Consider the following 22629-nt stretch of genomic DNA (forward strand, 5'->3'; position numbering starts at 1 on the left):
GTTGGGGAACAGTGCGTTTCTCCAGGGCCCATCAGCTCCAAGTCACTGTCCTAAAATCTAGCTGTGGAGGACGCAGCTCAGCTACATGTCCAGTTGCCGTTTTCCATCTTCAGTTGCAGGTGGCGCAGCCCACCATCCCATGCGGGAATTGAACCGGCAACCTGGTTGTTGAGAGCTCACGCTCTAACCAACTGAGCCATCCAGCCGTCCCTCCGGAAGCTCAGTGGCAGCTTATTGTCTTCAATCTAGTTGTGGAGGGCACAGCTCACTGGCCCAGGTGGGGATCGAACTGGCAACCCTGTTGTTCAAAGCTTGCGCTCTAACCAACTGAGCCATCTGGCCGCCCTCTTAAGAGCTTTGAAGAGCAAAAAATATCTCATTCGAAATTAGGGAAATCCCCGAACAACACGGACATAATAAGAGATTTTAAGAGCAAAAGATATCTCATTTGAAATTAGGGAAATCCCTGAATAACACAGAATGTAATAAAAGCTTTTAAGAGCAAAAGATATCTCATTTGAAATTTTTCATTCGAGTGTGGATGTCATATCAGATTTGACTGCAAATTTTAAAATTAGAATTTTAAATCCATTTTGTTCATGGAATATTAAGTTCAGAGGATGAAGATATCTTGTCAAAAAGAAAATGCCCTCGGTTAATGGTGCTTAGCAGTGATGACGAAAAAACCATTAATACATATTAATATGTTATACTTTTGGTGAAAATTGCTTTAATAAAGACATTTCTCTTAATTATAAAAATATAATAGTATGTTTTAAAAAAATTTTTGGAACCTAACCCCCTTTTTTGTACTAGTTCTTTGTTTCGTGTAACACAAATTCATTCGCATAACATGGCATATTTTAAGAACCTAACAACCGTGTTATACGGGGGATTGCTTGTATAAGGACATTGCTAAGATAATCAAGGAGAGAGAAACGTGGACTGAGTATCAGAATATTAAATATGTTTTTTTTAGATTTGATAATGGCATGACAGTTATGTTTAAAAACATTAGAGTTGTACATTGAAATATGCATGTGTGAAAAAAAGTGAATTTAAAAAACATTCACATTTTGAGATAAAATGTATATAGCAGTTTAATTATATTTGCATGTTACAAGAAATATTTTAAAGTTTAATCAACAACTTGATTTACTTGTTACCTAGTTCAATCAAAGTCTGAAATACCTTGCATGAGTTTCGAAGTTTTTGCCTTTCCTTTTTAATGGCTTTCTTCTGGATCTCTTTTTCCTTCTTTGCCAATAATGCTTGCTGTCTAACTTCCTCCTCTTCTTTCTCTTTAGCTAATCGAGCAGCTTCTAATTCAGCTTGTCTTTGCTTTAATAATGGGGAATAAAAATCATTTTAATAAGAAAATTAGAATTCCTAAATGCTCTATATTATTTTAAAAACTCAATCTTTTAATAAATTAAATTAGAAAAAAAGGTGACACATCATTGAAGATTGAAGGTTAAAAAGTAGATGATAAAGGTCTACAAACATTTCTTAGAAATATAAAACAGACATATTAGAAATAAGCGTGGTATTAAAGAAATGTATGTGACATCATGTTTATGCGCAATAAAAATTTGCCAATAAGATCCCTCTGTCAATCGTACCAACTTGTCATGATCATTCATGGTAGCACCTACTTCTCTGCTTTCAGATTATAATTTTTAAAATAGATCTGAAAATTAAAGATTTTATGAACATTTATCAAACGTCATCTTACTTTTTCTTTAGCTTCTTGCTCCTTCCGTTTTGCTTCTGCTTTTGCTTTCTTTTCTGCTTCTTTCTTGGCCTTTTCTTCTTCCTTAAATTTTTTTATTCTTGGATCACAGCTATATGCATTGTCTATCAGAAAAGAAGTTAATCTTTTGAATTTCTAACATTTAATTAAAACACTTAAACAAAAAATCAATTATATTTACCAACTAAAGTTCTTATTCTGTTCATTTCTTCTTTTTTCCTTTGTGCTCTTGTTGCTCTGTTCTGCTTTTCAATCCATCTCCTCTCATCACGACTATAAAATAGAAAATATTGGAAATAAATATTGCTCATCAATGATATGACTGAAAAATGTAATAACATTTTATAAATTTCTATGTAAATAATGTCTCAGAAGGTTACAATGCCATATCACTATTAACAGTAAAGCATGATTCTATCTAGTATTAATTTCGGTTAATATTTTTGGAACATTTATGTCAAAAGAATTTCCCTTCCTGCGTAGAGAAAACTAAAATAAAATGTAGGTTAAACAACTGGAACAAGAATTTGCTGAACTGAGCTTTTTGACTATTCCTTGGCATTTTCTTGAGCATATTTTAACCCATATTTTAACTATTCGATCTGCCTTCATCTAGCTTAACTTGCGAGAGGGGGGATCTCAAAATATCAAAAACATTCACCAAGGATACACAAAGAGAAAATATGAAAGGAAATATATGTAGTATAGTTTTACATCATTACAAACACCAAAGCGCTACATAAATATCTTCCTTTATTAATGACTTACATACATACCATTCTGCTTTTTCTTTTTCTTCTTCATCTAAATAAGAAAATTCTCTCCAAGAATCAAAATTATACCTAAGACAGAAATAAAGCAAAATAAAATGGAAACAAATGAACAAACTCTTTAAAATTAACTTAGACGTATATAATTTTAAGAAACATTAATGGCAAGAAGGTAAGTTTGTCTTAGTAGACCCCTCCACTCCTTTTGGTACTAAACTAACACTATGCTCGTCTTCTTTTTTTGATGACATTGTATTTGGTATGAAAATCTAAAATATACTTATTTCCCTGAGTCAGAATCACATACCTCCCTGCCATCCTGTTAGATTTCTCTCTTGCCGGGACTTGTTCAAGTTTTCCCTGCCATCACTTTCACTTGTCTGTCAAGTCTTAAGGGAACCCTAACAGTGGTTATTTTATCTCTGGTTTGCATCCCCTGAGGGGTAAAAGCAACTACAACTGACAGAGCTAAATTTTATCATTTTTTGTTTATAGTGATGTTATGTTTAAATTTGTCCGATACTTAATAAGAAAATAGAACACACATAATATAAAGGGGCTACTGAAGACTGTATTTATTAAAAATTAAAGGATCAGTTATGGAGATAAATAGCACTCTGTTCCTCCTCATATACTCAAGTACTTTTAATAGGCAGAGAGCTAAATGAAGACATATTTGTTTTTATCCAATTCAAAGGACTCCTTAATTTTCATTTTTACCACTATAGTGTGCCTGGTATCTAGAAATCTGATTAACAGAGACGAGATTGAAAAAGCAATTTTAAAAGCCTAAATGTCACATAGGAGGTAATACAGCATTATGTGAAAACCTTTACCAATTTCTGAACAAAGTGCTTTTGCTCAGTGAAGGTTCTGCAATTCTCTCATCTCTCAATTTATGAAGAGTCAATCAAGTACTTACTGAATATTTATCTTTTACAAAAAAATGACAGTATCATAAAATCAGTGTCTTCACTTACCAGAAAGAATAAAATGCATCTACATCTTCAAATGATGAATTCATATCACCAAGTTTAGGGACATTTTTTTTATTTGACCATCTGATATATTAAAAGAAAGAAAAATTCAATGCAAAAATTCTATACAAAAGTTCAACAAACAAATTTATTAAAAACCAACAACAGTTTTTACTAATTCCCTACAGTCTCCCCCTCTTGAATCCTCTACGATTAGTAAGAGATGGAGCTGGAAGGTCAGCAACGGTGTGATAAACAGAGGACAAGGGTCAACGGGGTGGGACAGAAAACGATGGAGCAGTGTTCTAACCCTCAGTTCTGTAAGCGACAGGGTTGTAGCAGCTGCCACGCTGGCTAGGAAAAGTAAGCGCTAAGCCCCCTTTCCCAAGCTCACTACTCCTGCCCCTAAACAGGCAGTACAGAAGCAACCTGTAAGACTAGCCTTTTAAATATGTTACCACGCGCACGGGGCACAGATTTCCACCTCCTTATCCCCACCATCTTCCCACTAAGAGTCAGACTTTGAGGGTTAGCACTTCACCCATCACCTCGAGAAAGAATCAGAAGGCTGCTTACTGACCCATGTTTTCCACCCTATGAAACCATTCCACAAAAATAAATAATACATTATTTTTACCACCTTCAGCACTGCTACAAAACAAATGTGAGGAAAAAGGGTGGAAGAAACATTAGGCTGCACCAAACTTCTAATCAAAGTGGTTCTCAAACTTGGCTGTCCATTAGAATCATCTGGGAGCGTTAAAAATCCTGGACATTCCAAACCAATTAAACTGAAACCACAAATCACAATCTCTTGAAAGAGGGTGAAGGGGGGGGAGAGATCCCAGGCAGCAGGACTTTTACATGTTTTCCTGGTGATTCCAATGTGCAGTGGAGAGGTACTCTATAAAAACCTCCCAATGAAGATGGAACCACAAAAATGCAGAATGCTGGTATACCCTACTTAAAAACTCACTTAAATAAATTATATATGCTTTAATCTTAAATATAAATCATCCTCTGTCAGAAAACCTTATTGTAATGCAGGGACTCAGCTCCCATTCCCTGCACAAGAACACAGGATATGGTGAAGCCCCAAAGGAACAACAACGGAGCCATAGATAGGGGAGTCATACCACTATATTCTCACTGGAGGCTGGGTTGGAGACATAAGAAGCAGGAGCCGAAATCTGCCATCTGCTTCTCTGCCAACCAAGCAACCCCCTAGTCTAGCCAGGGCAGTTATATTAGTGGCTAATGGCTCACTGGTAACAGCTGACGGCCACCCAGCCACAGCGGATGGCCATCTGATTACAGTTGATAGCCATCTAATAACCGAGCCAGCACCTTTCCACATGAAGCTGAGAGTCTGGAAACTGCTCTCTGGGACTCTGTCCCCACACTGCACCCCTCCAGAGTCTCGCCTCACAATCTACGCGACAAGTGTCTTCCGCGAGGGGCCCTGTGCGAGGAGCCTGGAGGTGGATGCAATATTCTGGACAAAGCCAGTCTTTCCCAGGGAACCACCAGTCCTTCTGAGCACAGCCTGCCTTTCTGGGCACAGCCAGTCTTTCTGGGCACAGCTAGGGTTTCTCAGGGTACCATGCTGGAACAATAGTGGCTCACAGCCAAGGTGCTTACATATTCTCCATGGCAGCCGGTCGAGACACAGGAAGTAAACATCCACCTATTCCCAACAAGGGGTCTTCCTGTACCACAGTCTCACTGGCAGCTGGGTGAGACACAGGACGTAAACATCCGTCTGTTCCCCAACATGGTGGTACGTTCCCAAGCAAACAGTCAAGCGGTCCATTAAATTAGGGATGGAAGGCAATTCCCCATAGTCCACAGTCATTCGCCAGGGCTGTGTGTTGGCCTCACAATGTGTGCCCTCTCCGCAAGGCGAGGGCTCCAAGTCCTCCCCAACCTGGGGGTGGGGGATGACCTTGACCTCAGCCGCATCCTCCATGGAGGACTCAGCAAGCCTTTCCTCCTGGGACTACAAGTCCTGCATCCGGGTTGCCTCAGCAAGCATTTCCCAGCCCACAGGGCCGCAACGACCTTTGCTTTCTCCAGCCTATGCTGGTTGGGGAAATGTCCACGTCTTCCCACCCCTCCGCAGGGGTCCAGCTCTCTGGCAGCTGCACGGCTTTTTCTGTGCTGGTCGGAGAACCATCCATGTCCTCTAAGCCCTCCACAGGGGTCCAGCTCTTGAGAACAGTGGCCACCAGGCACCACACACTGTGTGGGGGCCATCTGTTCTCCTGCCGAGTCAGACACCATTCCTACCTGGCCGGAATCCTGCTCACCGCGCCAGGTGTCCGAGTGGGTGGTGGCCCCGGTGTAAGATGTCCACAACTCTAGGAGCCCACGGCAGCAGCAGACCACCAAAAGGAAGGTGACGCGCGCCATGGCCAACAGGGCAGCATGCCATCCAGAGGCTCGAGAGGACCACCAATTCACGGAGGGGTCACATTTTTCCCAAGCAGATGGCGCCTCTTGTTCCCGGCGCCGCTCCTCACAGGCTTCCCGAAGCTGAGCACTCATACGCACAAGCTGCTCCACCACCTTTGGGAGAGCTTCAGCGGACCCCACACCCTGCTCGCTGCACCATGTGTAATGCAGGGACTCAGCTCCCACTCCCCTCACAAGAACGCAGGATATGGTGAGGTCCCAAAGGAACAACAATGGAGTCATAGATAGGGGAGTCACACCACTATATTCTCGCTGGCGGCTGGGTTGGAGACACAGGAAGCAGGAGCCGCAATCTGCTGTCTGCTTCTCTGCCAACCACCCAACCCCCTAGCGTAGCCACGGCAGTTATATTAGTGGCTAATGGCTAACAGGTTACAGCTGATGGCCACCCAGCCACTGTGGATGGCCATCTGTTTACAGCTGATGGCCATCTAATAACCGAGCCAGCACCTTTCCACGTGAGGCCGAGAGCCTGGAAACTGCTCTCTGGGACTCCGTCCCCACACTTATGATAAGCAGGTGCTCAAAAAACAGAAAAAAAGCTTTTCTCAAATGACAATGAGCCAAGTAGAGTGGTGTACCCGTTCATAATAAAGGAGAAGCAAGAGAATGGGAAGTTAATTACCGTCACCCAAGTATCAGCATCACACTACATAAAGTCAGTTTCGCCCCAAAATGAAATTCAAAAGAAAAATATCCTAGGAGTTGTTAAGAAATTTCACTATGGAAAGGGAGAACTTCTGTTCAGAGAGCAAAGTAATTGAGAGCAGTAAGTTCACCAGAGCGGCTCAATACTGTAGAGGAGGAGAACAAAACTGTTATCGCCGAACAAAGGAGCTACCTGAAGACTCCTGCAAGAAGGAAGCCACCAGAGCGTACTGATCACAGGGGATGCCTTAACTCACCTGGAATTCCTTTCAAACACTGGGGAAAACACTTCGAAGAAATTGTCCTTTGCTTCACTTTTAGAAGGAACCGAGTTATCAAAAGTAGGATCTACACTGTTAAATGCTCGTCTTTTCACTGGATCAGATAACATTTCATAAGCTGAGGAGAAAATGATAAAGTCACATTACCATGACTTGACATTTTTTTCCTCAGAGAAAAAAAAATTCCTTCCTTTAAAAAAAAGTTAATATTTTTCATATTTAAAGATTGTATGTGATGGGGAGGATTGAATTTAGGTAATGACAACTCTAGCACTACCGGATATAATCGGACTTAGGTGCTTTAAATAGCTCTTCTGGAAGGAAAATGACAAAACAGTTAAAATACTCATCCCTTAAGAAAGCATGACACTGAGGAAAAAGAAATTGTTAGAAATTAACTGTCAGATCCCAAGGTTATAAAAGATCAAGGATCTTAGAAGTCTTGAACACTGTGTTAAGAGTGGGCCAAAAAGTTTTAAGTTTAAAAGGTATCTACACAATTTTTAAAAAATTAGCTTCAAAATGTAAAACCACATTTAAGGAAACATTTAGTAATGGTGGTACCTGTGTTTATTTGCTTAATGAGGATATGGCTATGCAAATGGTAATGAACAGTAGTGGGTCCCATAATATAGGATATAAGCAACTTCTTGATTTAAATTAGCCAAACATGTGAGGAAAGTTAGCCCTGACACGTATCAGAAATGGAGAAAGATCTTAGTATTCTCACCATTAAATGTAACACTTCTACGAATCAACTCTAGGATGAGCTTCTCCTAAGAATCACCTGGGGATCTCGTTAAAATACAGATTCCAATTCAGTAGGTCTGAAGTTCAGTAGGCCCTGAGCTTCCGCATTTCTGACAAGCTGCCAGGTGTTGCTGATGCTGCTGGCAGGGAGAACCTCACTTTGTGGGAAGATTAGCAGAAATAACCAGATATAACTAAAAAGGTTTTAAAATGTCAGCTAAATGAAGTATGGTATACACCGGAAACCCAAGCCCAGCAATTAATAAACAATCATCACTATAAGAAATTCCTGACTGAAGTATTTTCTTACCTTTAGTTATGCAAGTGAAGTAGTCATTATCTCCTTCTTTTATTGGTTCACCAGCTGCTTTCCGTTTGTCTGGGTGATGTTTTAAAACCATTGCTTTGTCTACAAAATAAGCCAGATTTGGATAATTGTTACTTTAGGCACAAAATTAAAATTAAAGATGAGCTAAACAGAACCATTTCTAAAATCATAATGCTAATTTAAAAATGTTTTCTCCTATGGTAAACTATAAGATTATCAAATGAGGAAATTACAGAGAAGCAAAGAATTATTTTAAGGACTGGCCCAAGTGTCAGCACCAAAAGATAATTACTGGTAACATTTTGGTGTATTTCCACACAGATTTTTTTCTCTTAAGTATATGCTTTAAAAATTTTAGGTATAATCATATCATATATACCAATTTATATTCTGTTTTTCAACTTAACATTACTGCATTTGCATTTTCCATGTTACAGACTTCAAAAATTTTTAAATGACTGCATCGTACAGCATTTCAAGATTATAATTTATTTAACTATTTACTGTTGGATATTTAGATTGTTTCAAATTTTTCACTATTGTAAGTCATCCCAATTTTAATCACTTTGTAGAGAAGTCTTTTTCCATATTTAGGATTTTTTTCTTAAGATGTATTTACAAAAGTGAAATCAGTGAGTGAAATTATAGGAGCAAGTTCCTTTCTAAAAGTTACACCACTTCTTACTCCGAAGTGAACACTCTTTTCTCCACCGCTTCACCAGCCCTGTATCTAATTATTTAAAACTATGACTATCATTGGTGCTCAACAATTCTTTTTTGTTTCATTTATCCTTTTATCTGTGGAGGAAGGAGAGGTTGTCAGTTGTCTTCTGAGTCTGTGTGAGTTACTTTACAATAATGGCTAGCTGTTAACATCTATTGAGCATTTAATATGTGCCAGGCACGATTTATCAGTTAATCTCCTAAATCACCCCATAAGGCAAACACTATTATTTTCTCCATTTTATGAGTAAAATGAGGCACAGAGAGGTTAAGTAACCGCAACCATTGCAACCTGTCCAAGTCGGGCTCCAGCCCAGACAGCCTGACTCCTCAGCCTGTTTATATGCTGCCTCTCGGTCCCTTGAGTTTGAGGCGTTTTCCCAGCTGCCGAGATTGCATTTATGGTTTTCAAAAACATTCAGTCATTTATATTTACTGATCATTTCCTTTATAATTTCTTCCAGTACTTATGAACTCAGAAGGCCCTTCATTCTTCAAGTTTCATGTTTCCAATTTCACTAATATTTTCTATGGTTAGAATTGAAAATTATTCTTCAAATCTTTTGGGAATTTTAACAGTCAAGAAAATATCTAAACTTGCCATTTTTCAAAGTCCTTATCTCATCTAATAATCCTTCCCTTCTCTACTGATTTATGATGCCTCATAGTGAATTTTTACCGGGGTTTGTTTCTGATTACCTATTCTTGTCCTGGGATTAATTTTAAAATGACTGTAGCTTTCTAGTATTTGATGGTAACTTCCAGAAACGGCATATTATTTTTGCGTATTTTTCCTGCATCCAGCCTCCTGACACAACTCTTTTGGTTTTCTATGTAGATCCTATATTACCAACAAAAAATATATTTCTTTCCTCCCTCCAATAGTTCTCTCTCTTATTTGATATCTAATACACTGACCCACACTCACAACACAGTATTAAAAAAAATGGGCAGGTTAGCTTCCCCCATAGGTTTTAATGGTAATATCACCAATGCCACACGGTTACAAGTTTGCTGGCTGTGGGTCTGAAATACTTCTCCAAGTAGGGAATTAACTGCATTTCTTTTCAAAGTTCAATTTATCAAAAAGGAATGGATAATTATCTAGGAAATCACATATTATCTAAACTATAAACAGATTTAGCTATATTAATGTATTTCCTGAGAGAAATCCAACTTGTTGGGCATTATTCTTTTGGTAATGTCCTGTTAAATTCAGTTTGTTATTATTTTAACTGGGATTTTTCTTTTTTCTGTATGACACTCATAGATGAGATTTGTTCGTAATTTTTAAAATCTCTTCACCAGTTTTTAAAATTTCATTTATTAATTATTATTTAAGACAATTTTTAAGAGCAATTTTTGATTTACAGCAAAATTGAGAGGATGGTACAGAGATTTCCAACATAACTTCTGCCCCTCCCCCACACAGCAGCCCCCGCCACTCCTGAGAATAGTCGGCTTGTTACAGTTGATGAACTCACACTGCCACATCATAATTACTCAGTCCATAGATTACATTATGGTTCACTCTTGGTGTTGTACATTCTGTGTGTGGAGGAATGTATAACGACATGTATCCATCATTATAACATACAGAATATTTTCATTGCCCTAAAAATCTTCCACGCTTCACACCTGTTCATCCCTTCCTATCCCCCTCCCACAACTCATGATCTTTTTACTGCCTCCATAGTTTTCGCATTGTATGCCAGGTTTTCATACTAGGATTATATTAACTTCACAAAATGAACTGTTCCAAAAACAGTTGATATTCAGCACAAGAATTTTCAAGCTCTTAAACGTTTGAAATAATTCAGAGAAATCACCTGGCCCTGAAAAGGTTTTATAGAGGGTAATTCTTTTGTAACTTTTAAAATTTCTTCAGTTAAAATAAAGTTAATTTTATCAAAAATTTCAAATTCACTGTATTTAAGTGTTCTCAATTAAAAATACCTTCTATAATAGTTTTCTTTCTGTATTTTACTGTTTTTTCTTCTTATAAATCCATTTTACTGTTTTATCTCTTCCATTTTTTTCATCCATGTTCCTTTGTGCTATTCTTTTAAATATTTGAATTGAATGCCTATTTTATTTTTCCCTCTTTTAAAAAATAAGTAGTACAACAGTTTAAGGCAATGAACTTACTTATGGTACAGCTCTAATTACCACCCCTTATGTTTTGATACACAGTGATCTTACTTTCACAAAAATCTATTAATACAATTTTTATATGTGTCTAGGTCCAAAAGAAAATATAGTCAATTTCCCAAGTGATTGTTTTTTCATTTAATCATATCTTTTACTGAAATGAGATGAAATTTACATTGAATAAAATGCTCAGGTTTTAAGTACAGTCATCCCTTGGTATCTGCAGGGAATTGGTTCCAGAAGCTTCTCCTATGCCAAAATCTGAGGATGCTCAAGTTTCTTATATAAAATGGTGTATTTGCATATAACCTATGCACATCCACCCTGTACTTAAATCATCTCTTGGTTACTTACAATACCTAATACAATACAAATGTAGATATGTAAATAGTTGTTATACTATATTGTTTAGGGAATAATGACAAGAAAAAAAATGTCTGTACGTGCTCAGCACAGACGCAACCATCGTAGGCCTAACTACATAGTACACATCAGCAACATAACTTTTTTTCCCCCGGAATATTTTTGATCCCGAGGTTGTTGAATCTGCGAATATGGAACCTGTGGATAGAGGGCTGACTGCATTGTTCAATGAGTTTTGACAATTTTATACACCCACGTTAACTACCACCCAAAAGAAAATACATACTATCCCATCACCCAGAGTTCCCTTGTACCCTTTTCCAGTCAACTTCCACCCCCTACCACCTGGAGCAACCAGTTTCTGATTTCTATCACCATCGATTACTTTTGCATGTTCTGCATGTAAATGGAATCATAGATTATATCTTTGTATCTGACTTCTTTTGCTCAACATGTTTTGAGATTCACTACCGCTCTGTGTGTATGAGTAATTTGTTCTTTTTCAGACTGCTGAGTACTATTCCATTGTATAAACATATAGGAGTTTGCTTATCCATTAATCGGTTGGTGAACATTTGGGTGGTTTCCAGTTTTTAGATATTGTAAATAATGCTGCTATCAACATTTCTGTACAAATGTTTTTAATGGACCTGTTAAACTCAGTAATTTTACATATACTGCAAGGATTCAGAAACTGTGACAAATACATTTTTGTTTTTTTGAACTCCAGATTTTTCTTATAGTCAAGTATATTATCAGTTCCTTCACTAACACTCAGGAGGCATTTTCACTTTCTAGCTGGCTTAAGCAGAAAAGGAATTTATTGAAGGTTATTAGGCAGCTCACAGAACTCTGAGAGTCAGGCGATCAGACTTGGAGGCTAAGCAGCCGGGAACAACAATCAAGTCATCCTGGGCAGTCAGAGGTGTGATGACCTCCCCACGACTGGGCACTGCAGATCTGCGTATAGGCTACCTGCACTGCCAGGCATGGGGCAAAGCCACGAGCTTCCCTTTGGGGTGCTCTTCCCCACCGCTGGCAAAACGGATTCTGTGCACCTAAGGCCTGACTTCAACATCGTTCTCCTTTGAATTGCAAATGTGTGCTGAGCATGTCATATGTCTACAAACATTCTCCATCTCAGGACATATTCTTTTATAATCAGGTAAGTTTTCTTCTTTATTTGCAATTATTGTTTCTGTTACATTTATTCTGCCTTCTTCTTTAGGGAAACCTGGCCTCTCTCTATTCTTTCCCTCTGAATCTTGGAAACATTCCTCAAGGTTGTCCTCTACTTTACTGTGTTTTCTAATTGTACATCAGCCTTTATAATTCGAAATTCTGCTTTTGTGTTTTTAGTTTTCAGGCAACTCTACTCATCTCTCCCTAGTCTCTTTCTGCAGTGCCTACACCGACCCCAATGTGTCTTCACATCTTACTGACAGCATGTAGTAGATACTTAAGGTTTGTTTTTTCTTTTTTTGAACCTTATCATAAAGTCCGAGAGAGAGATGATGTCTCAATTGTTTGTCGAATAGTCTCCTCTCATGCTGCACTATTATTTTTTCCTTCATTGATTTTTCTCCCTAGTCATCTTTAGTCATCCATGTACATTAGGAGGTCCTGAGACTGTTCTATATATACTCTGTCCCTGTGGGGGTAAAAGATATTAAAATTAAGGTAAAGGAAGCCAAAGAACACTGTTGGTTTGAAAAAGAAACAAAGGTAATTTGGGAGCAGCTGGTATAAGTTTACTGAAATTTCAAAGACTTCTTTTCTCCTTCTCCCCCAACGAAAGACAGCTTCTGGGATGTTCGGAGGGTACATTAGCAAAGGGGCTTTTACTGTACATTCATACTGCTATCGTAATAAAGTCTCTAAATATGACTTTTAATTTTAAAGAAGCTTGATATGAAAGTTTTCAGTTTAAAAAAAATCAGAACTATTTTAAGCTAAAATTAAATTTAGATGTTCAAATTACGAAAGACTCCATTTAAAGATTTCCATTTAAAGAATATCAAACCTACACAATTACCATGTGGCAATTTTACTTCAAGAACAAACTTATATAAGTAATTGAAATACCACGTTTAGTATTCAAGTACTTTTTAACCTGTCATTCAACTTTCCTAGTAATTTGTTCTTTTTAGAAATGCAGAGAAGGAAAAAAAGACACTAACTGTATTCACCCTTAATTGACAGCCTAATTTCCATTACAGCAATTCAAAATACGTTAAACAAAAATAAAACTCTTCAATGTGTGTGTTTGTAATATGATGCAAGAACCTGGAGGCTCTCACATGCTATCAGACTTATGTTTTCATTAGATTTGTTTGTGCTAGTAATTATACACCTGAAAACACTAACTTGGCATTTTCACTTCTGAGCAAAATTTCAGAAAACAGTAAGCAGCAACCTTCTATTTTATAGTGACAGAGGTAAGAGAATAGTTTCCTTCTGAATAAACAAGAATGTTCACCAAGGTGGCAGAGTGAATTACAATTCTACTTTAATGTTAATCTGTGCACTGGGATTACAAAACTTTTGGTTACAGAACTTAAAAATATTTATATTATGCCAATAAAAGAATGGATTTAACAGAGCACATGGATTCTGTTAATTCTTTTACAATTTACTATAAATTTTTACTCTTTAGAGAAAAATAATTCTTTCGTCTTAAAACAACCAACTATTTTCATAGTTCTAAATCACTTCTGGTTCTTTCACAAATTTGTATTATTAAGATGTATTTGGAATTTGTATTCTATTCTTTCATATAGCAACACTGTGCAAGTACTTTTCCATGACAAATGACTTTTCCTGGCATTTATGTATGTTACAATGACTATTCATAGACATTAACATGCTTAGTCTAAAATCATGTCAGCTTTTTAAGAAATCCAATAATAGGTCTAAAATAATCTGATAAATTCCTTCACCTGTTAAAATTTCCATTAATAGAGAACATTTTGAGTCTGCTATACTTTGTCCCGACTACTAGTTTTCAACATGAGATAGGTCTCCTTCTGCCACCTTCCTCCAAGTACAATACTTTCTCTTATTGACTGGCTTTGACTCCCTACACCTTTTCCATGTGGCCATAATCTCACCTCCTCTGACATCAATATCCATTCTCTAGTGTGGAGGCCAGAACATTCTCCTAATATAAAACACAGAAAACGAATCACCTTCAGCTCTTTCATGAAACTTGACTGGTTAGGTGAACCGAATGGTGTGAGGGAATTATGTCCACAGGAATGCAAAGGACAGGACATTAAAGGGGATGGTGTTTTGTAAGGCATGTGAAGACAAGCGTCCAAACAACTGCGCCCCAGATTTTTAACCTTGTCAATGAAACTAATAATGAATCATCGTGTAACTCTTTCTTGGACAGAAGAGAACGGCTGATGTCAATAAGGGTCTCACCTAAGACCACAAAACAACATCAAAAAACCTAAGTAACAGGGCAGCTCCACTAAATGCAGCGGGCCATACTTCTAAAAAAAGGTGCAATGTTTTAAAAGCTTGCCATTGGAAGACTGTTCTTTATTTAGTCACAAACACACATGAGAAAGTCCATACACAAGACTACTTTTTTCTGTTTCTACAGGTAAAGGACAGTGTGGTTATACAATGCTATGACCACATGACACATGCTGTTAAGTCTAGAGTTATGGGTATAGACTATGATCCTACACATCTTTTCAAAAGGAAAACATTTCCAATAGCAGGTATCTGATTATTTCAAAATAACTAAATACTTACGAGCTGCTTTGATCTGCCTCTGTGTAGCTTTGTATCTTACATGGCCAAGTCCAAGTACTGCATAATGATCTTGGTTCTGATAAAGACATAAAGGGAGTCAAGTTTGAAATGGAGCAATATATCCTATCCCTTGTGTTCTGGCACCCCGAAACAGTGTTTCCCAAAGTGATGTTCCCATGACAGGGGTCCAGAGAGAGGTTCTGTATAAAATGGATTGTATGGTCATTTAAGTTGGGAAATGCAGACTCTTGTATACCCTTCTTGATGATGTGTATGCACATAAGCCTAATAAAGGCTCTGAGAAGTCCTATAATTAAGATAAAGAACAAGCAAGTAATCAGAAACCTGTAAAAAGTAGCATTTTCCAAACTTACTTGAACCTTTTTCTCTTAAGACCTATTAATATCCTGGGGCCATTCTTAAAGTATAGCCAGGAGGAGCTCAGAACTGAAGGAAGCATTACAGCAGCTCCAGCAGGTTGGGTCAGGGCACTGATGGGATAGAATTAGGAGCCGGGTAGAACAAAGGAGGCAGGTTACATGGAAATTTTGAGAAACTGAGGGATGAGGCTTCTCTGGATAAAAGTCCCTGCTTTCATTTTTGCTTTGGTTAACATCATTGCAAATTTAGAAGCTGAGGTAGCAACTGGAGTGAAGGCTTCTTGGAGTTTTCAGGGGGTGTACTGGAGAATGAGTTGGGAGGAAGAGGAAGGGAGAGCACAAAAGATGGGAGAAAAAAATCAAATATGGCAGACTGGTTTCCCTTTCAATTCAGGATTGCAAACGTCACAGGAATTGGCTCCTTGATTACGTCTGGCAGTCATACTTTGTTCCAGTTGGTTCACCTTTCCACTCACCAAGATTACTATCACATTCCTTCTGTCCTCTGGTCTCTCCTCAAACCTCACAGACCCTTCTCTACCCTCTCATCAATGGCCTTGCCTCCCACTTAACTAAAACATTTAAATCGTCCTACTCAAAATCCAGCATCTTTCTACCACCCTGTCTGCATCCATACATCTCTTCCCTCTCCCTCCATTCACAATTCAGAAAGCCCCTCCTACCAAGACAAATTACTCCATCCTTCCTTTTGGTTCTGAATATCATCTAATTCTCCTCAAATATTAGCATCTTTCTGTTAATTCCTAAATTTCAACTGGATGTTTTCATCAGTATAAAAAGATGCTCTATTGTCTCTCATCTTAAAAAAACAAAACACCCTTCCAAGCCCCTGTTTCAGGGACTGCCCCCTTTTCCTGCTGCCCATCAAAGTGAAACATCTTGAAGAAGCTGTCCCCTCGCATTAATTTTCAAACCACTCTGATCTGGTTCTGCTCTGTCCACTTCCATCCCAGGTGCTACAAAGCTGCTCTCTTCAGTATCAATTTCCAGGTGCCAAATCTAAGATCATCCGTCTGCCCTCAGCGACAGCACAGCTTGAAACATTATCTTCCTCTGGTTTCTGTGAATCCACTCTCTCTGTTTTCCTCCCATCTTCCAGTAGTTTTTTCAGCCACTTTCACTAGTTTCTCAATGACCGGCAAAGCTCCTGAGGTTTCCATTGGTCTCTCTCTATACTTTGATCCTTGGGGATCTGATCGAATGCCAGGGCTGGAATGTGGTAAGTAACCTGCAAATTGGCTCCCCAATTAACTCGAGCGCAGACCTCTCCTCTGAGTCCCAGAGGCACAGAGCGCGCCCATCTCTCTAACATCCTGGCCCGTCACTCTCTACCTTGGTCCCCATTTCCAAATACCAGACCAGTGTTTCAATTCGCTGAAGACGCTGAGTCCTTTCCCTTCAGGGCCTCACAGGGCTACATAGTCTGTCTGACACGTTCTTCCTCCATTCGTCATGTGGCTGCCATCTCCTCATCCCTCAGTCTCAGCCGAAATGTCATCACCCTATTTACAGAAGAGAACATTCTCTCCCCATCTCTGCTCCTTTTCTGTTGTTCCCTCTAAAGCACTTACACATGGTCAGTGCTGCAAATCCTCCCACGACTGCCCACGGGCCACCACCACTCCTGGCCTGCTCACCCTCCTTCATTCACTGTGTTCCAGCCACTTGCCTTCTTTCAGTTGCTGGCACATTCCAAACTTCTTCCTGCCTCTGCACAAGCTCTGCATCATTTCCCCTGATCTTTGCAAATCATTCAGGTTTCATCTTAAGTGTCAGCTCCCGCCGCATTCCCCACCTACTCAATTGAAGGCAATCATCTGGACACTGTCACATCGCCTTGTTCCACTTCTCTGCCCAGCACTCAGTGGCCACGTTCGGATTATCTGTCTCCTCACTGGAATATAAGCCATGTGAGAGCAATGATACTGTCTGCTCAGCACAGTATCCTTAGCACCCAGTCTGACACACAGCAGGTGCTCAATTCCTAATTGTTGAATCAAACAACTGAATGATTGTATGAACCCTGCTACCGTGCTCTGATGTCAACTACTCTTTTCTATACCACAGACCTTCCCCGTTCTCTCTCTCTCGTAGATCTCACTGTTCCCCAATTCTATGTCCTCCTGACCCTGCTTTGCCCTTGTTATAATTTCTCATTTTCTTCACAACTCAGCTTTGAAAGAGTATTTTACACTTAGGCCTCTCCTTCGTCACCTCCTAGGAACTCCTCAACCCGCTGTAATCTCTTGCCATCCCAAGCATTTCACTAGAACTGCTTTCAATGTGGTCACCTACACTTCATTTGCCAAACCCAGGAGCTTTTTATCTTTACTTATGTTCTGAGATTGACCTCTCTCCAAAGCAGTGACACTGGTGATTGTTTTTTCCTTCTTGAGACTTTCTACTCCCTTAGTTTCTGTAACAGTATAGTACCTGATGTTTAATAAACCTTTGTTGAACAAACGTTTTTTTTTTTCTGTTTTCTTTCTACTTTTTTCACCCTTCTTAGTATCCTTTGCTGTTTCTCCTCCTCTGACTATGCCTTAACTATCCATACTCCTCAATGTTCAGTTCTTTTCTTTTAAAATTGATGAAGATGGCAGGAGAATCAGCTCACACTTTCTGAGTGCTTATTTACTTTTCTAGGTGCTTTACACATATTTCTTACCTCATTTAATACTCACAGCAACCTGAGACTGGAACGCTTATTATCTACTACTTGTTTTGAATTGATCATGTGCCCAAGCACTAGGTTGAGTGCTTTATTAAGTATCCTTTCATTAATCTTCACTACAGTCCTTTGAGCTGTTAGCAATCTCATTATACCAATAAGAGAAATGAGGCAGAGATGTCAAGTAACTTTCCCAAGGTCCCAGCACACTAAATGGGCAGAACCAGATCTGAATCCAGGCACTCTAATTCCAAAGCATGGAAATGTAAATATTATACCAGCGCCCACTTAAGCAATATAATACCTATTTGTCTATATTCCTCTCTATATTGGCTGATGTCAATTTCCCACAGCCTCAACTACCGCCTATGAGCCAATGACTTGCAAATGTTTCTGGCTCTAACCTCTTTTAAGAGTCACAGACTAATTTTAACCATTTACTAGACAACTTCACCAGTACGTTACTACAACCTCAATTTTCACACAGCCACATTCCCCACAAACATCTGTGTCGGTGACTGACACCACACTCTAGCAGCTCACTCAAGCCACAAAGTTCAAGGGTCTTTTGAATACACTCCCCTTTTTTGTGCCACATAGCCCAAGTCACGAAGGCCTGTCAAGTCTACCTCCCCGCAAAATTTGTTCCCTCTTCCTCAAAACCCAGCCACAAATTTAGTTCAAGCATCAAGCATTCATTTGCAGGCTTGAATTATTGCACTAGGCCTGTAACAACAAACTATTCACTTCCTTTCCAGGCCTGCCCTCCCTTTTCAAGCAATTTTCTGTACTGCGAGGAGAATTACTTTTCTAAAATTAGCTTAGTAACTTTCGATGACTTCCTACTGCCCTGAAAATAACATATGAATTTCTTACTTAGCATGGCACAAAAAGGGCACTACTGAGTTTAGTTTAGAGTCTGTTTCAGGTGGAATTTCTCACCACTGTTCCTCAAATATCCTACTCTAGTCTTTCCTAATCCCCAAGAAGGCGGTGCATATTCTCTTACTCCTTTGTGTCTTTGCGTATCTATTCCTTCTGCCCAGAATGTCTCTTCTCCTTTGTCTGCTTCACAAACTGTCCCTCATCCTTTTACGACCTTTTATCTTCTCCGTGAAACCTTCCTAGATTTGTCCCGCAGAGACAGCATCCTATGGCTAGTGCTATCCCACTCAGGGTTACCAATAAACAGGTGCTCCATTATAGTTAAATTGTTGAAGCATCTTTTTTTTTTTTTTAATTCATTGGGGTGACAATTGTTAGTAGAAGCATCTTAAAACATGGTTTATTAATGGAAAACTCGTGCCAAAATTACCTATAGTTAACAAAGCATCTGACTGAACAAAATTCACGTATTAAATACCTTCCAGTCCTTGGGATCAAGTGTTTTCAGCATGGGAAATTCTTCTAACTGCAATTCTTCATCTTCTGATTCTTCTGATAATTCTTTCTTATCCTCCAGTTCCTGAAAAGAGGCAGAAGCATTTCTGTTTCTCCTCTTAACAAAAGCTTCAAACCATCTTCCCACAGGTTCAACTTGACAGAGTGTTGAGGCTGTGATTGAAAGCGTTAAGAGAGGCTTCAATGCATTGCATGGAATAAATCTGTGTCAAGGCAATAAGTAAGGTCAAAACAGTGATAGCATCAGAATATAATTTTGAAACCATCAACTAAAAAGATAATTGCAGTAATCCAGTTAACATGAAGGTTAGCAATAAATAACCGTTTCCTAGTATTTACAGAGTGTTCAATCAATCCCTTCCAATTATCTGACAAAACCATATGTAACATAACATTCATCAATGTTAACAATAAACCAATATTTTTCTGGGGATATGAGAGGAAGGTGAGGAACAGGAAGAAATGTTGCAAACTGCTTTACTTGTAGGCCAATAATTGCAATAAAACAATAAATAATAATCATAGAGCTAACCTCGTCAAAAACAAAATCTAAAAACAAAATATCTTAATTATTAAAACCTTGAATTCAAGTAGCTTTTTAAAATTTCAAGAATTCACTAGGAGTGATTTGTTCTGAAAGACAATTTTCCAGCAGCTATTGTGCTACTGTGGAACAAGCTCTGGATCTGAAATCAGAAACGCTAGATTTTAGTCTAGGTCTGACAATTAATGGCTTTTTGAAGAGTCAAAGATGTCTTCAGCTCAAAATGGTAACAATATCTATCTGACATGGTTCCTTGGAAGATCGAATGACAAACCGTGAAGGCACTTTGAAAAATCACTACCTGTTGTATAAAAGTAAGGCTTTATCATTATTCCTGGGAAGTAGGGATAAATCACTGCACCTTTGTATACTAACATTTCAGAAAATGTAATTTAGGCAGGAAAAAAGTGAACATTTTCATTTTAATTTCATATTCCATATGAAAGCAAAAAGCTTCACTCTGTTTAATAACACAGATGTAAGTTTTCCTTTGTACCTCATTGTCGGTTATTTTCTAAAAATAACTGACTTTTCATGTTTTAATTGGTTTGGGAAATTAAGATTTCCTCTACCACACATAGGAGAGGATTCAAACAGCACAGAGGGTGCCAAAAAATGTATACACATTTTAAGAAAGGAAAAAAACTGTATTAAAAGTGTAATAATACTCAACATATACCAATCACAAAAGATGAATACAAGTCACGTGCATGTATTTTTTTGGCACCCCCTGTACATTCAAGAAGTAGTACCAGTGCGCTATGAGTGTGACTTTTAAAAACATTACTTTTCAAGGCTTTCCCTCTAGTTGTGAGATTACACACAGAGACTTCTAAGGGCACGAAGCAATATGTGCCATGATATGTTCCAAAATAACATTCAACAAGCGTTTATATAAGCGGTTATGGTAATTAATGCAGATCATTGAAACTGGAGACTTAGTTTTACAATATCCACGACTATCCGGGGCTATAAATCTATGAACCAGCAGCAGCAGGACAAGTTTCACTTAATGACCGTCTTTCAAAGTCTTTCTACACGGATCTTACCAGCAGCACAGGCAATGGTCTTTTCATACTGAGTATGAGGAGCAGTGTCTGAGTTATGACATTTAAAAAACAAACCCGGAGCAAAGCAGAGAGGAAGAAAGGTGTGAGAGCACCAGCAGCAAGGTTCGGTACGACCTCAGGCACGTGCGGAGCTCGCAGCGGGCAGTCTCTTGCTGCAGGCAAGGAGATGCATAAAGAACCTTTTTAGGATACTAATGGGTTCGGTTTCGAACGGCTCTGCTGGACCCATGAGTCAGCGGCCGCGAGAGGAGGAGGAAACTGGAGGGGCAGAAAAATGCCCCCCTCCCTCCTTCCTTCCAGACTGGGGAAGGATTCCTGCATAGCAGGGAGCAAAGAGACACGACACGGCCCCGCACGTCCGGGAGCTAGTCGCCAGCGGCCACAGTAGACAGATTTCGGGGCGGCGCAGGTGGAGGGCTGAGGCGGGGGCGGCTGAGGCGGGACGGAGCCGGGGTTGAGTGGACACGTACCAGAGGTCAGAGCGTGGGTGACGGCGGTGCCCTGGCCGTCGGCAGCGCTCGGCAGGAGCAGCATGATGGCGCCCGGGCCAGCCCCGCGGGCGCAGCGGTTCGCGTCCCGGGCGGAGGGCGCTTAGCTTCCCCTCCAGCTCTGCCTCTCCGTCCGAGCCTCGCGCCTTGGCTCTGCGACGCCCAGGAACCGGCGCATGGAGACAACCGGCAACTACTTCCGGATGGATCTTTCGTGGTGCGGAGCCAGTTCCACTCCCACCCCCGCCAACGTGTGCGGCAACCTAGTTCTTCCACTGACTCAGGTCCGGCCAGAGACCAAGACTCAAACAAGAAAGGTTCCCAGATTCATCAGTTCCTGGGTAAAAAGGATTACGTGTTTTCCTCGTCCAAGTGCAACACGTGGGACATAATTTTCTAAAGCAGCTCTTACTATATTCTTTTAAGTTACTACCACTCTCTATATTAGTCCGAACTTAATCGATTATTTTCCTGTAGCTCTGCTTGTATAATCAAAAATGAAAAGATGTATTAGTATTGAGAATAATGATTATAGTCTATACATCCATAGAGAATTCTGTACATATACCTGTAATGCATGTGGTTAGCTAAAAAATAATAGCAGCTAATATTTGTTGTGCTGTTACTAAGTAATTTAGCTGCATTATCTCATTTAATCCTCAAAATTTGGAGAACCCTTTCTCTAGCGTTAGATTCTAATCCAAGGAACTTGTTTAATGTATAATAAAATCAATTGTACTCCTATGTGATTCCTTCTTCGACTGAGGTCAAAAGCAAGAACTAGGAAAAGGAAACCGTGGATGAAAATTTACCCCCTAATTCCTCATTTCCCCCACTCCTCTAGTACTCCCTCCATCCCCAAACTGGAATAGGTTGGGCACAATAGAAGACTTGATGTGCCACTCTTTGGGAAAGAGCACCAGAAATTAGCAAATTATTCTCTAGGAATTACATTTTCACTGATAAATACATTGAATTGGCCTGTAATTCTACTGCGTGAGAAGATTGTCACTTCAAAATTGACATTTCAAAAACAAACGATCGTCTCCCCTTAGTCCTCTTCCTGATCC

General features: G+C 39.3%; 1 protein-coding gene across 3 annotated transcripts in view; it reads right to left on the bottom strand.

Moving 5' to 3' along the window:
• Positions 1–21832, bottom strand: part of DNAJC2 (DnaJ heat shock protein family (Hsp40) member C2) — a 29355-nt gene extending 7523 nt beyond the window's left edge. Inside the window, exons 1-10 of one of the 3 annotated variants that reach the window (XM_033088511.1) lie at positions 21542–21832; positions 19420–19521; positions 14985–15060; positions 7965–8063; positions 6881–7022; positions 3504–3584; positions 2530–2595; positions 1935–2026; positions 1736–1857; positions 1192–1341 (exon numbers count right to left, since the gene is read on the bottom strand). In XM_033088511.1, coding sequence (XP_032944402.1) covers positions 1192–1341; positions 1736–1857; positions 1935–2026; positions 2530–2595; positions 3504–3584; positions 6881–7022; positions 7965–8063; positions 14985–15060; positions 19420–19452 — 861 coding nt within the window. In that variant the 5' untranslated portion in view covers positions 19453–19521; positions 21542–21832. Of the gene's footprint in view, positions 1–1191; positions 1342–1735; positions 1858–1934; positions 2027–2529; positions 2596–3503; positions 3585–6880; positions 7023–7964; positions 8064–14984; positions 15061–19419; positions 19611–21541 lie in introns of those variants that run through there. The other 2 variants (XM_033088509.1, XM_033088512.1) reach the window with 2 other exon arrangements.
• Between the last annotated feature and the right edge of the window lie 797 nt (positions 21833–22629).

The sequence above is a fragment of the Rhinolophus ferrumequinum genome, chromosome 20 (assembly GCF_004115265.2).
Source record: "Rhinolophus ferrumequinum isolate MPI-CBG mRhiFer1 chromosome 20, mRhiFer1_v1.p, whole genome shotgun sequence".
NCBI lineage: Eukaryota > Metazoa > Chordata > Mammalia > Chiroptera > Rhinolophidae > Rhinolophus > Rhinolophus ferrumequinum.